Below are 16,261 nucleotides of genomic sequence, written 5' to 3'. Positions count from 1 at the left end.
CTGTCTTTTCCTCACCAAGGACATATAATTTCTCTGCTTGGATGCATCTAACAGATCATCATCGTACACTGTCCAGTGTACTTCCTGTGGCTGCACAGTTGTCGTAAAAGTAGTGGGTTTCTCCCTGTTTTGAGTCCCAGTTTTGTCAACATGAAGGGGTGACCATTGTGGGCAAATAAGAGGACTGGCTGTGTGTGTGCCAAACTGTGTGAACTGAAAGCAACCAAGATTAAAGCTGCAGCCAGCGTTATAAGTTCTTCTACTTTTCTTTGTCAGATGTATTTTTTTTTTTTTGTCTCTTGAAATTGCAATTGAACCTTTGATGGGATGCGAATCAGATGGACAGCTTGGATAGACTCTGGGGTAATTTTTCTGCAGCATATTGTCACAAAAGGCATCTAGATAGGATTGATTTTTTCCCCCAACTTTATTAGTTCAGTATGGTACAAGTATAAAAAGAAACCAGTAAACTGACAAATATAAACAGTGATGTACCAAACATTTTTTTCTCCCCCTCTTCTTCCTTCCCCTCCTGAAAATGGATAAAGCTTTCCCCAACATGCACATGCACAAGCCCACACAGTTGCAGTGACACAAAATAATAAAATAAAATAATAATTTACAAAAAAACAACTACAGACTGGAAAGGAGTAACTTCAATCTAAGCAAAACAAACACATATGTACAGCTAAAGGAAAGGAAAAATTGTAAAATAACAAAAATAACAATAATAATAATAATAGGTAGTGGGGGTTGTGTCAGACTTAGTATCAATTTAAATAAAGGCAAAAAAAAAGAGAGAAAAGAAAACCTGTCACCAAGGGTGAAATAACAAGTGTATGTCTTTTAATTAGTCCGTAGAACTTGACAAATCTATATTTTTAAGAACCCTATGCAGGGGATTCCAAAGCTCTAAGCATTTGCCAGAGGAACCTCTTAAGGTAAGACAAATTTTCTCCAATTTAAGAAAATATAGAACTTCTCCGAGCCAGTGGGTATATGATGGAGGGTGAGGAGATTTCCATCTCATCACAGTCACTCGCCGGGCAAGGAGAGTCATAATGTCATGATCCTGCCATGTCCTGATCTCCTTGCAACCATCATCCACCTCATCAGCCTTCACACATCACACCTGGACCCCTCATCAAGCTCATGCCACACACCTCCCTCACCGGCTATATATTCCACAGTCAACCACCAGCACTCTGCCAGATTATTGAACGCACCTGCTAGTAGATCTTCCAGCCTTTTCATCCTGCCTGATCCATCGCCTACCAACCTCGTTTCATGCCTGACCCTCGCCAAGAACTCTGCCTGCCTCCACGACCCATGCCTGTCCACGACCACGTCCCGAACCTACCTTGCTCTGATCCACGCCTGTCTTCGACCACGTCTCTCACTTGCTCCTCGTATTTGCTTCGTCTCAGCCTGGTTCCAATCCACGTCTGTCCTCGACCACGTCTCCCGCCTCCTCCACACATCTGCTTCGTATCATCCTGGTTCCGACCCACGCCTGCCCTCGACTCTGCCTTTACCTGAACTCAACTCCGGTAACGTCTCCTCTTAGCTTTGGGCTAACAAAGACTGTTTACTACCGCCTACTGTGCTCTGGTGTCCTTTCGGTCCTCTGCCAAGTTCATAACACATAAAGGCCAATGATGTTTTCTGCAGGGAGGACAAAATAGATAATGAAGGTGCCACACCAAACAGAGCAGTCAGGGGATTAAGCCCAACATTCCCACCCAGAACCTCTGATAAAATGACAAAAACCTTAGACCAATAATTATGAAGCTGAGGACAAAGCCTGTGTGAATCAGATTTGCTGTGTGTGTGTGTGGGGGGGGGGGGGGGGGGGGGGCTTGCATCAGGTGAGACATTTGTGAATTTTTTTGCCAAACGAGCTTTAGTGTAGTATATGCGATGACCAAGTTTCAATTGTATTAGACTATGTCTGGCACAGATAGAGGACTTATGATTCAGTGCTAGGATTTGTATCATTGATCCTGTGAGATAGTCAGCTCTAGGTCCTCCTCCCAAAGTGATCTGAATGAATTTATAGTTTGAGATTGCGGCAGTGTAATTTGGTTATACACAAGTGAAATTGACCCCTTTAGACTACCAGATAATACTGTCTAGTTTAACAAAATAAGAATGTGGAAGAAAAATTAGGATTCATTGAAATAGAAAAGATAGTCGGGGGAGGATCTTCATTTTAATGCAGTTTTTCCGGGCGACCAGAGACCGAGCACTGTCCAGCGGTCAAGTTACTCCTTAATATGTGATAGTAAGTGGAGAAAGTTGGCTTTAAAAAGGCTCTTGAACTCGTTCGTAACCTGATTCTCCAGATAAGTGAAACTGTGAACCACTATTTTAAATTGTAGTGTATGCAAGGTGTAATTCCTTGCTAGGGCATTAAGTGGGAGGAGCTCACTCTTGCTGAAATTTTATTTATACCCTGACAACTGGCCGAATTTATCGAGGGTATCAAGAACAATAGGGACGGAGGTATCCAAATCTGAGACATATAAAAGTAAATCATCAGCGTAAAGGGAGACTTTTGTTTCAACCCCATTCCTTCTAATACCAAAAATATTTAAATTAGATCTGAGCGCAATCGCGAGGGGCTCAATCGCCAAAGCGAAAAGTAACAGGCTAAGTGGGCATCCTTGACGTGTGGATCGATTAAGACGGAAACTGTCGGATTGAATATTATTTGTTCTAACTAAGGCGTGGGGGTCAGCATACAGTAATTTAATCCAGGACAGGAAAGTCTTCCCAAAACCAAATTTTTCAGTCGTGTAAAATAAATATGACCGCTCCACTCTGTCAAAAGCTTTCTCGGTATCTAAAGAGATCACGGCTTCTGGAGTATCAACAGAGGGTGGGTTGTACAAAATAAGGCTGAATGATTTTAGGAAAAGATTGAATTGCAATTTTTCTAGCAGAAATTGCGATTTCGGTTCAATTCACGATTATCTGCAAACAAAGGTCCCAACACTATAGCCTGCCAAGCCATCCTATAGATTAAGTGAAAAGATGGTCTAGATTCTAATATAGTACAACAAATCTTTCACATTAATATTTACCATTTAATCATACAATAATAACAGTTAAAGCTATAAATATTTTCTCCCATTATTATATTATTTTAATTTGTTTATGTGTTTGTGAAGCAACTTGTGCTTGTGATTTTTATCTAGAGAGGAGCTTTATATAAACATGTTCTACTCCAAAAATGCATGGAGGAAATCTGTAGGTAAAAATAGCTTTTAAATGTATTAAATAACAAAAAATGCACACAGTTTTCCCTGCATTACTAAGGCAGGCTGGCTGCATGTTTTTCAAGGCCGTATGATAGTTTTTCCTCACTAAAACGTGAGTTCCATGAGAGAGACGCACATATTCTGACACCTTAGCTTGTTTGAACTAACGTGTGCCATCAGAAACATTCAAACCATTTTTAAGAGAAGTTGAGCTTTGAAGTCAACTAAAGTGCGCAACTCTGCACTCGTACTGATGAATCATAAACCAAGCTTTAGAAATCATCCTTAACCTGCTCTGATGTGGGAGGAGACTCTCCCTCCCTTACTCAACTACGTTTTCTCTCTGTCCTGGGCTGACCTACGGCCAGGAAAGAGGGAAATCAGTGGATCCTGAGGAAGGTGGAATAGGTGGAACTCCAGGTGAACCCTGAAGTTGACTGGCAGCCAGTGAAGCTGGAGGAGAAGTGGGATGATGTGGGTGTATTTGGAGGACTTGGTCAGAAGCCAAGCACAGGCATTCTGAACCACCTGTAGACGGTTCAGGGAGGTTCTGCTCAGACACGTGAAAAGAGAGTTACAGTAGTCTAAGCGTGAGGAGATGAAGGTGTGGATAACTGTCTCAAGTTCAGAGCGAGACCGAATGGGACTCAGCTTAGCATTGTTCCTGAGATGGAAGAAGGAAGAACGAACAAGAGAACTGACATGAGAATCCAAGGTGAGTGCTGGGTCAAAGGTCACGCCAAGATTCCTGACAGAAGGTTTGGTGTGGGAAGCAAGCTGACCAAGATCGTGTCTGACTTTGGGAACCAGCTTGTCTGGGTCACAGATGAGGATCTCAGTCTTATCTTCATTCAGCTGTAGAAAGCTCCCAGCCATCCAGGTTTTGATAGTCTAAGCAGTTGTGTAACAGCTGCAGCTTAGACATCTCAGGGGCTTAAAGGAGATGTACAGTTGGATGTCATCTGCATAAAGATGGTAGGAGATTCCTTTGAAGGAGCTCAGGATGTGCTGAAGAGGAAGCAGATAGAGGAGGAAGAGCAGAGGCCCCAGCACAGAACCTTGTGAGACACCATGGGTAAGAGAGGTGGTGGACCTAAACTTGGAGACGACCAAAGTTAGACACTTGGTCGATTCAAGGCTAACCCTCTAAAGGTTCGGTTTAAACATAAAAAGAAGAAGAAAATGTATTTTCTATGGCGCCTCTCAAGATAAAAATTACGAGGCGCTTCACAAAAACAAAATATGTAAAAATATTTTAAAAAGTATTTAGAAAATGGTTAAAATATATTTTAAATGAGCAAAAAACAGACAATTGTGATTAAAAAATGTAAAGAAAAAGAGAGAGTGAATAGGAAAGAGAGAAATCAGTGGATCCTGAGGAAGGTGGAATAGGTGGGGAGGGCAGAATAAAGAGAGAGTGGTGAAGGTCATACAAAAGCCAGCTTGAACAAGTGAGTTTTCAGCTGCTTTTTAAAGGAGTCCACTGAGTCCACTGATCTCAGGCTCGGGGGAGAGAGTTCCAGAGTCTGGGGCCACAGCAGCAAATTATCTGTCACCTTTGGTCTTTAGCCTGGTGCACTGCACAACCAGTAGGCTTTGATCACTGGACCTCAGGGACCTGCTGGGGGTGTAGGGACTAAGAAGGTCACCAATGTAAGATGGTGCTTGTCCATGTAAGGCCCTATAGACCAGAACCAGGATCTTGAAATGAACCCTGAAGTTGACTGGCAGCCAATGAAGCTGGAGGAGAAGCGGGATGATGTGGGTGTGTTTGGAGGACTTGGTCAGAAGCCAAGCACAGGCATTCTGAACCACCTGTAGACGGTTCAGGGAAGTTTTGCTCAGACACGTGAAAAGAGAGTTGCAGTAGTCTAAGCGTGAGGAGATGAAGGTGTGGATAATAGTCTCAAGTTCAGAGTGGGATAGAATGGGGCTCAGCTTCTTGAGATGGAAGAAGGAAGAGCGAACAAGAGAACTGACATGAGAATCTAGGGTGAGAGCTGGATCAAAGGTCACACCAAGATTCCTGACAGAGGGTTTGGTGTGAGTAGCAAGCAGACCAAGAGAGTCTCTGACTCCTTATCTCCTTATCTACTCATTACTGTGTAAAAGAAATTATTCAGACCGGCCAAAGTAAGACACTTGGTCGGTTCAAGGCTAACCCTCTAAAGGTTCTGTTTAAACATAAGCTCATCTGATGTAGATAGCACTTGAATTGATTTCAGTTAGAAGAAACATACTTAGTGGGTGATTAGCTACCTGCTATGTTCAGTTTAAACATCTGTCTTCATTTGTTAAAATATTTGTCTTTTTCCTTTTTGCTTAGGAGCAGTGTTGGGCATATTGCTTTAAAAAAGTAATTACAATGGTTCCTCATTAGCTGGAGTTACTTTCTAAAAATAACCTGCAATAGGCAAAATCTGCGAATTAGTCAATAGGGAGCCTAAGTCACGCCCATCTACTTCCAGACTATGGATCGCCGGAAGAACGAAAAAAAGAATGCAAGTCAATGGGGCTAAAAACGCTATTTTCTAATTACGTTTGTTATGTGTCATGGATTTCACAAATGTTGTCTGTGAATTTTAAGATGCATTTTGATACCAAGAACGCGCTTATTTTTGAATGGGGGGAAACGTTATTTTAGGTTTTGTGTGAAAATAAGTCCAGTACTACAAATGTACTTCACCAAAGTGACATCACCGAACCAGACATAGAGAAAAATGCAGGGAAAATGGCTCTAAGTTCAGCAATCTTCTGATTCTTCTTTCAGGAGGAAAGAACCACCAAAAATCTGGCCGTGTGGTAAGTAGCAGCTATTCTAGGGGAGATGAGATTGAGTGGTGACGTCATACATGCAACGTACCGATGTCCGATTTGTAGTCATGTTAATTTGCGTTAGGCTGGTTTAAATCCTACCTGTCTGACAGATTTCATTTTGTAAACATACATGACAAATCTTCATACTCCAGGGTTACTTGTGGAGTACCACAGGGTTCAGTGCTTGGACCAATTCTTTTTACTGTATACCGTAATTTCCGGACTATAGAGCGCACCTCAATAGAAGCTGCACCTACTACGTTTTTAAAAAAAACATGGAGCTGTACTTATATATAAGCCGCACCGGGCTAAAAGCCGCAGATATCTACCAGATATCTACTGAACTGAAAACATAGTTTAACTGAATGTAACTGAACTTATCAGTATCAAACAAAACAGAAAGGTTATTGATTGTTTATTCATCATCCTCCTGCGCACTGAAACCACTGAAGTCATCTTCAGTGTCGGACTCGAACAGCCTCAGAAGACCGTCGTCACATACATTTTCTGTTGCAATGTCAGTGTCGCTGTCCGTGTTGCTGTCATCATCCCGGGGTGAAGTTGGCTTGAATGAGTTCTTCCCGCTGCCGTTTCCAGCGCTGAACCATGGATTAATTCATGCCAAGCTTACGTGCGGCAGCACTGTTTCCCTCCTTTTACAGTCCCTCCACTGGCTCCCGGTAGAATATAGAATTCAGTTTAAAGTTTTAGTCCTGACCTATAGAGCTCTTAACAACCAGGCTCCAAGCTACCTATCTGAGCTTTTATCCCCACACACCACCTCACGGAACCTCAGATCCACATCTGAAAACCTCCTGGCTGTTCCTCAAACCAGACTGAAAACCAAAGGGGACAGGGCCTTTCAGACTATTGCACCCAGACTTTGGAACAGTCTACCTTCAAGTCTTCGTCTCTCTAACACTGTAGAGGTCTTTAAAAATGATCTAAAAACTCACATTTTCATCCAGGCGTTCCCTCCCTAAATGTTTCAAAAAGATGGCTTGTTCGGGTTCACACCTTCACTTTGTTTATACTCATTATTTAATTTTCTATTTTATCACTGCTATTGTTTTTTCTGATGTTTTTATTGGTTAGAGGTATTTGCCCTGATCTTTATCATGTTGTACAGCGCTTTGTGATTTATATCTGTGAAAGGCGCTATATAAATAAACTTTTACTTACTTACTTACTTACTTTACTGCCAGATCGATGGCCTTCAACATAAATGCGGCATCATATGAACTCATACGTGTAGTTTTCATGATGACAGGGTATGGATTTGAAAAAAATTCTTCGTCGTGCCGGCTGCTTGCATGTGCTAAATTAAATTGAGCACTTTCTTCGATTTCCACTTTTGACTTCCACCTGTTTCACTTTTTGCTAAAGCGCTCCCTGGCAGGTGAAGGAAAATCTTAAGTAAAGCTGCACCTCATTATAAACCGCATGGTTCAAAGCTTGGGAAAAAAGTAGCGGCTTATAGTCTGGAAAATACGGTATATTCTTCCAATTGGTAAAATCATTAGACAGCATGGGATAAACTTCCACTGTTATGCTGACGATACTCAGGAACTTATACAAGCTAATAAATCTCAAAGTACGTGACTGGTGTGGTCGAAACACACTTCAATATATTTCATTTAAATTAAAGTACAACATACGTGTGATCCAGGGGCTAAGGCAAAGCGGATTAGAAAATAGCTTTTTTAGCCCCATTGACTTGCATTCATTGAATCGTGAACCACTGTAGTTATAATTTCAAGTTACTTTTTCCAAAAAGTTATTGAGTTAGTTATTCTGTTACTACATTTCAAAAGTTACTGACATTATTTTTATGATTTATAACACAGTTAGGTTCTATAATATTTATAACGTCAAATATGTTTTTATTTGAATGATTCTTAAGATCTAGAATAAACATTTCAAATATCTTAAATGTGTATGTGGATATCTGGAATGTTAATATCTACTGGGAACAATAGAAGTATAGATATCTGGAATACATATTCAGTCTGCCTATGACCCCATTCCCACCTGTACCGGGTCGGCCCGGGCCGGGCAGCGTAGGTTGTTTACATATCTGGGTGGCCTGGTATTTTTCCAGGCCAACCAAGGCTCATTCTCAGCCCTCTTCTCGAGGGGGTCTGCTTCAGGCCGACCAGGGCCAACACACCCACTGCTGACAGCAAATTCACACCTTCTATTAGAGCAAGCCTCTGATTGGTGGGTAGAATCAGCCCACATGGGCTTAAGGCATGCTCAATTCATTATCATGCTGATTACCCAGAAGCTGAGTGTGTCTCTGACTGCATTCCTTGCATACCTAAGCAAGGATGTGTGGAAACAACCGGGCCAGGCTGGGGCCGAATGGGGCTACCCGGCCTGGGCCGACCCGGTACAGATGGGAATGGCCCATTACAAATGTTAAAAAGGCCACCTTGGGTTTTTAGGGATTTTGAGGTAACTCAAACTTAATTCCTACCAGTGCAGTTGCTATTATATCCTTAATTAGAATTTATACTAGTAAGAACATAGCTGTTGGTGTCTTCATTTTCACTTTTGACCAATAAGAATACAATTGCTACTACTACTAGCATCAGTTAAATTATTGCTATATAAAAAATTAATAAGAGATGTCTGGTTGTTGACTAAATGTAAAAATCGCAGCATGTCCTGTTTTCAGTAATTTCCTCACCTTTCTGAAGTGTTTTCTTTCCTCCTCTTTTACAGATTTGTCCCCACGATTATTTACAGATCCCTTCACATTAATGTAATAATTTTCTCAGGCATTTTGTGCACCTCCTCCCTCCCAGCTTTTACAGCGATCTGAAGTACGTATAGCGTGCTCTGCCGTCAGATTGGAGGCACATGCATATTAATTTTTGCCATTTGTAAGTGGCTCAGTGTAAGATGGGGCACAGCCAGTGTCCTCCAAGAAGGAGCCGGTTCTGATCAACGCTAGAGCCATTTTAAATTTTTTTTACATTAGACACATCACTAGTATGGCTGTTAGAAAGCCTGACACCACTGTGCTTCATTCAGCCATATGGTATTAATGCGTCACTTAACATGCCCAGTAATGGTAAAGGCTTTGTAACGTTGAGAAAGGTAATTAATTAGATTATTTTGTTACCTAAAAAATAATGCCGTTATTAACGACATTGTACTTAAATGCTGTTACTCATGCTCATAAAACAGGTAAACACCTGCAAGGAGTTATGTTCAGCAGTGGCTTTTTTTGGAAACAAAGATACAGGAATTCTTTACATTGCAGGCTAACAGCACGGCCTCACCTAGAGCTGATGGTAAATTCCTAGTAGCATCACAAGCATAGGTTCAAAATAGAATGAACCACATGTAGTCAGGTATTGAAGGAAAGCCGATACAAGACCAGGCTGTTGGACAAGGCTGTGTATCTGCTTGCTGTATCTTGTTCAACCCATGCACTCCATTAAAGCAGTTCTTCAATCAGTCAAGCTTGCATATCACTTGATCTTTTCTCTGAAGTTATCTGTATCTGAAGAGCCATCCTTACATCTAGTTTGAGTAGGACAATTTCCAAACTGGGTTACTGCCAGCTTAAACAACTTCAGTTTAATAAATGTTTAATCACAACAGGGGCTTCCTTTTTCAATTTTCAAGAAACTCCTGAAGACCCTGATCTTCAGAGAGCATCTTCATAACTAGCACCTTCCCTGCACCCGTCCCCCCTCTCTACCGTCCACTCCTTGTTCCCTCCCTCTCCATGATTGATGTCAAGTTGTTGTTTTTATTGTTGTTAGCCTCAAGGGCAACATGCCGATTATCACTTGTAAGTCGCTTTGGACAAAAGTGTCTGCTAAATACATAAATATAATCAGTTCATGCAAAAGTTGTTTTTTTAGAAGAGGTTTATGGTCTTTTACACTTGTCTACAGTATAATCAATTTGTCGTTTGGTACAACAGCATTTTAAATGAGACAATGCTAAACAAAACATGAAAGGTGTGTACTACAACATGTGTTTAGTTGCAGACCTACACATTCTGTAGTGTAAATGAACAACGCTCATTTTATTAAATATCAATGTAAATATACATTTAGGATGGCATTTGCACAAACTGCTTTTGAAAATGTTTAAGAATAGAGTTGTTTTCAGCAACAGAATTTTGCTTTGGGTCTGTTCCATCGGACTAGCCTTTAGCTCGTCTGACACATCCTAACTAATTTTCTCCTCCAAACTTCAAACAGCTGTTTTCCGTGTCTAAGACACTGACTTCACAGAATGTTGCTTCAAAAATTCTAAAGTATCCCTTTCAGTAAATGTTGTTGTTGACCTCTTGTCATTTGAAAGAAAATATGAAATTCAGAATGGTAACAAATAGTGAATACTTTAGTTCTGTTAGTTGTCTTGAAGCTATAGGCCTGTTGGCAAAATTTAACAAACAGATGACTGGTTTTTGTAGTCCTGTGTTAGGAATTCTGCCCCAAAATATTGTGAAAACAGTTGAGAGCCTTTATTGAATTCAGAGCATGTGAGGCATGTTCTCCAGATGCAGCAGTGATAGGTGTCCCCTCAGGGAGTGGACTGACAGGGGAATCAAGACAATGTTTGAGTCTCAGTGTAAATTGAATACTAACAAACTTTGAATACAAGTTGGCTTAAGATGAGGAATGGGTTCAGCGTCGGGGCGGATTGGAGAATGGGCAGCAGCTCTGTTTATTCACCTGACCTATGAGTCATGTAACTTGAGGCAAACCTTACAGCAACATGCCATATTGAGACATCGCCAGCTCTCAGCTGCTCTCTTGATTTCTCCTCACTGTGCAGATTGTCATTTGTTGTTTATTGTACTCCAGTGTTGTTATTGGCCTCCGCATTCCTGAAGATGGTGTCGTATAATAATGTATTTGGCCGCACTCATTTACCTCATATGGTGATGAGTTGTTTGATGGGCACTTTCAGTAATAATCTCAACATGGAATTTAGTTTGGCTACATAAGTTTCATACAAAAACCATTGAAGAAGAAGAAGAAAAGATAATTTCTAGAGCGCCTCTCAAGATAAAAATCACGAGGCGCTTGACAAAAACAAAAAATGTAAAAATATAAAAAAATATTTAGAAAATGATTAGAAATATATTTAAAATGAGCAAAAAATAGATAACTGTGATTAAAAAATGTAAAGGTGGAGAGAGAGTGAATAGAAAAGAGGGAAATCAGTGGATCCTGAGGAAGGTGGAATGGGTGGGGAGAGCAGAATAAAGAGAGAGTGGTGAAGAAGGTCATACAAAAGCCAGCTTGAACAAGTGAGTCTTCAGCTGCTTTTTAAAGGAGTCCATGTAGTTTAAAGGAGTCTATGTAGTTATCATAGCAGTTTGGTTTGGTCTGTGGCTTTTAGGGACAGAGAGGTATGCAACAGTCTCCTTTATGTGCTTAAATAGATTTGCGTTGTTGATTGCAGGAAAAGGCACGTGGTCCAGAATTTTTTTCTGCTTAATTGGGTTAAGGGTTAGGGTTAGTCTGGCGGACATTCCAGCTGTCATCCCAATCTCTCTTTACATTTGACTGGCTTTTCCAAATATAACATTATTATCAACCTTATTTTGTTTTAAAGGTGTTTGCCCTGTTTATTTCTAGAAATAAACTGCACTACCACAACTGGATAGAGAAGAGAAAAGAGTTGCTGATGTAGCAGAGAACAGACATAGCTTTGGTTTGGACTACTGGCCACTGGATAAGATTATAGTATAGTATTGGTTTTATGCTGTAGTAGATAAGGGGCAGGGTGGAGACATCCCTCTGCAGTAATGTCAGGTTTCAGAAAACCCAGAAACGAATGCCTGGGAGGTGGAGACCTCTTAATGTCCGTGATTGTCCAGTTGGACCTGTGTGCCAGCCTAAATCAGCCCTCCAGCTCATAATGTTTTGTCATTTCCATTTTATATACACACACACACTCACACATTTGACACTATGCTGTCAGACACAAATGTGCCCTGAGGGAAGTCAGCAGATTTAGAATCAAGTGAACCACTCATTCTTGGTAGCACCCGTCTACTGGGGCTGGAGTGCCACCTCTTGTGGTTTGCACCTCCACATGGTCTCCCTTACAGCTGGGACTTGGCACCATTCCAAGTGCCATTATGCGTTGGTGAAAATCTAAAAACCAGTATCCACCAATCGGTTATTGTCACCTTTAACTATCACTTTGACTCAACCTGGTATGAGATGATAAAATGCATTCTATAGTTAAGTTCTTCTTATTTACCACATGTCCTGGGATCTACCACTCACAAATATCTGTTTGTGTTTCAGTCTGTGGTCAAAACTGGACGTCTGCTCATCAGTCACGAGGCACCGGTGACCGGAGGCTTTGCTGCTGAAATAAGTACCACTGTCCAGGTGAGTAACTATCTTTCTGATGCAGAGAAAGTGTTAGAAGATAGTATTTAGTTGGCATGTAGATCTTACAGGGGGAGGAGGTGGCCTACATATGTGTACTGGCCTTGATGGCTTTGGTGTTGCTAGTAATAGCCCCACTTTTTAATAAAGCTCAAATAACCTCTGACTGAATGCCCTGGAGTCAATGGTTTCCCAGCCCTACCTCCTGCTCGGGGCTTCAGCGCAGGTCTTACCCACTCAAATATAAGAGAAACGATGTTCACTTAACTATCGTCAATGAGACCTTGACATAAATATTGCAGAACAAACATAATTAAAAAGTGTGTGAAGTTACCATGAGACTCCATGTGGGTTGTAATAGAAAAGTAGTCATTTTTAGTAATAAGGGGTGTACGTAGTTAACCGGTTAATTGCCGTTAGCTTATAACCGGGTAAACTAGTGTTTCCCGGTTAACTGCTTCAAGTCCTTCTGCTGTGCTGGGTGCAATATATTTCGTGCCACCAGAGAGCGCAAGAGCACCGCTATAAAATATGTTTACTGGGCAATGGCAGAAGAAGAAATCTGCTTGTTGCATGACCAAACAAATGTGCTCAAACATGAAGCGGTTAGTTGGTTTCCAGTTAACTGACTATTAACTGTTAAGTGGCGTCAATAGTAAATTTTGGTAAACGTGCATCCCTACTTAAAAGACAGAAAAGGTTATTTAAATGTTTAAATTGCATGACATTAAAAACTTGTTATTAAGGGGATTCCAGAAATATAAAATAACAGCATTTTTTCATTTTTAAGATGCATTGGGTATTATAGTCCCTTCTTGGCATATAAAATTTTGCAGAAGCTTGTTAGTTGGCTGTTGAATTAAATCAGAGGTGTTGAAGCAGGATGGTGGCCCTCAATGACTGGTTCTACTGACCACAGGCTACAGTTTACAACCACATGGCACAACAAAATCTCTTAAACATCTGTCTTACCAAGCTCAGAAAGTTGAGCCCTGTGTAAATGAAGAACAGATGAGTAGTGTTTCTTCCCCAACCAAGTGAAACGGATGCAGTGGGTAAAAAACAAGAAATACTGAGATCAATAAAGTATTGCCCCCCCCCCCCCCCCCCCCCCCCCCCCAATCTAGTTCGAGCGATATTTGCCCACTATTCTTTTTAGAACTGTTCAAGTTTGGTCGAACTGGATTGCAGGCATTGGTGAACTTCAATCTTCAATTCCCCCACAGATATTCAGTGGGATTTAGGTCTGGGCTCGGACTGGGCCACTTGAGGATATTCACTTTTTTGTTCTTCAGCCACTCTGGCTTAATTTTACTGTGTGCTTTGGATCGTTGTCATGTTGAAAGATTAATCTTCTGCCCGTTTTTAACTTTCTGGCTTTGATCAGAAGGATTTCTTTGAGTACCGTATTTTCACGACCATAGGGCGCACCGTGTTATAGGGCACAGCTTCAGTTACGGGTGTCTTTTTGGTATTTAACTCATGCAAAAGGCGCACCGGGTTATAGGGCACGGGCACGGTAAAACGTACCGGTAAAACATCTGTGCGGGCTCGGGACTCGGAACATATCAGTGCAAACCAGACATTGTGAAAATTATAAACAGCCAAAAGCATGCTTCACTTTACTGGTCTAGTCCTGGTTCAGACCTGGTTTAGAGCGCACGTGCACTTCCTCATTGCGTGCGCTGACGGCTCGTGCTCTTCTAATGGGCTCGACACACGGGAGGCAACTTCGCCTCTCCTCCATTCATTTTCAATGAGACATGCGCAACAAAGCGATAATCGCGGTTCTCCCTCCTACTAAAGCCAGGCGTACACCGGGAGTGCTACAGGAGGACACACAGGGATTTATGGGTGTTAGATGAGGAAAACAAAATAAAGAAAGTTGATCTGTGTTTTGTGATCAGTTTAATTTGACATGAACACGACAAGCATGCTTTCTTGACAATCTTTGTGAGTAAAAAAACGTGTAGAAATAAAAACGAACAGCGTGTGTTATTAGGAAAATAGCGGGCGAGCAGTGTTGATGCATGATTGCGCATGCGCCGTGAGCGGTTCTGGTACTTTATAATAATAATAATAATACATTTTATTTAAAAGCGCCTTTCAGGACACCCAAGGTCACTTTACACAAAACACGTAATAAAATACAATAAAACAATAATAAAACCCAAAGAAGAAAAAACAGAGAGAAACATTTCAATAAAATCAGAGGTTTATGGGTCGCAGCGCCGCTTCAAGCGCTGATGCGCTGTGTTGAAGTTCAGAATGTGTTTACCGGTAGTTGGTGGATTTAACCACATAAACTTTCCACATGAACATAATCATATGTGTGTTATTAATAGGCCTAAGAAAATAGTGTGACTTGAATTGTGTTTTATTAACCCTCTGGGGTCCATGGACGCGTATCCGCGTCTTTTGAACAGGTCTGATTTGGGACTCTGTAGCAGCTAGACTCTGCCTCCCTGAGTTTCGGTTTCAATTCGGCTTTAAAAAGGAGATTATAAACTACACCCCAGTTTTTAAATTTTGTTAATGGGCAACGTAAAAGCGGAGTTATACTAAACTAAAAAAAAAAAACGACCTATTTTTAGACAATCTGACAACTTGTCAAAACAGCAGTTTAGTAATCCGAGAGAGGGAATGTGCTTGTGAACATAAAAAACCCCACAAAAACACGAGATCCTTTTGCTGTTGGTGGAAGTCTTACATATTCAAATTGATAAAAAGTATCATTATGCAGCTGAGAGAGAGAGGAAGGCTGCACGAGTAACGAGATGTGCGCAAAACGAGCCGCTTCGCGGGGAAAGGAGTGGCGCGAACGGAGTAACAACAAACAATTAGACAGATATTGACGGTAAACTTCATATTTTAGAGCGATCCGAACAGATATATTGTCGCTGCAGTTTAGTAGGCTTTTATTAGGCTTGATGGATGATGAGAAGGATAAATGTCCACCAGGCATTTCAGATAGTACTGCTGTTTTTTAACTGGAAGCAGAGGAAGTGGACGGAGACTCACAGCTGGAGTCTGAGGCAAATAGCGAGGATGTTGATGACGATGTGGCAGATCCACAGGTCTGTCTTCGCTCACGTCCGCACGTTCACGCCATGCCCCTTGTCTTCTACTACGTTCGCGTCTCACAACAACACAATAGGTGCACCCCACCATAGGGCACGGCGTACATTTTGGAGAAAATTTAAGACTTTTAGGTGCGCCTTATGGTCGTGCAAATACGGTATTTGATGTTACTTTGCCCCATGCATTTTTCCTTCGACCCTAACCAGAGCCCCAGTCCCTGAGGCATAGAAACACCCCCGCAACAAGATGCTACCACCTCCATGCTTGACTGTAGGTGTGATGTGTTGTGGATGGTGAGCTGCATTGAAAATACACCAGGTGTACTGTTTGGTGTAGAGGCCATCCAGTTTGGAGGGTCCTTGCCACCTTTTCTAAGACTGTATTGTGCTCTTTGATTGATAAAACCTTAGAGATTTTTTGTTTGCACCTCCTTCCTTATGTCTGGACACAACTCTGCTCCAGAGATCTTTTGAATGTGGCTTGCCATCCATAGTCAGTTGTTTGCTGTCCGTTACACCAGTGATTCCCAACTGGTAGTACTCATACCCCTAGAGGTATGTGCACATTACAGGGGGTACGTGGAAACATTTAGTATTTCATTTCCCAGATGCATAGCACCTTCCCCCCAAGGCGCTTCACAACACAGTCGGTCATCCACCCATTCACACACACCATCACAATAATAAAATACAAATCACTATATATATATATATATATATA

At 41.5% G+C, this 16,261-nt stretch overlaps 1 protein-coding gene across 1 annotated transcript in view; it reads left to right on the top strand.

The window, feature by feature from the left end:
- Positions 1-16,261, top strand: part of bckdhb (branched chain keto acid dehydrogenase E1 subunit beta) — a 156,525-nt gene that overhangs the window by 76,405 nt on the left and 63,859 nt on the right. Inside the window, exon 9 of the mRNA XM_015949379.3 lies at positions 12,374-12,460. Within this exon, the coding sequence (XP_015804865.1) occupies positions 12,374-12,460 (87 nt within the window). The remainder of the gene's footprint in view (positions 1-12,373; positions 12,461-16,261) is intronic.

The sequence above is a fragment of the Nothobranchius furzeri genome, chromosome 5, assembly GCF_043380555.1.
Source record: "Nothobranchius furzeri strain GRZ-AD chromosome 5, NfurGRZ-RIMD1, whole genome shotgun sequence".
NCBI lineage: Eukaryota > Metazoa > Chordata > Actinopteri > Cyprinodontiformes > Nothobranchiidae > Nothobranchius > Nothobranchius furzeri.
The sequence above is the reverse complement of the archived record's forward strand: the minus strand, read 5'-3'. Positions and strand labels throughout refer to the sequence as shown.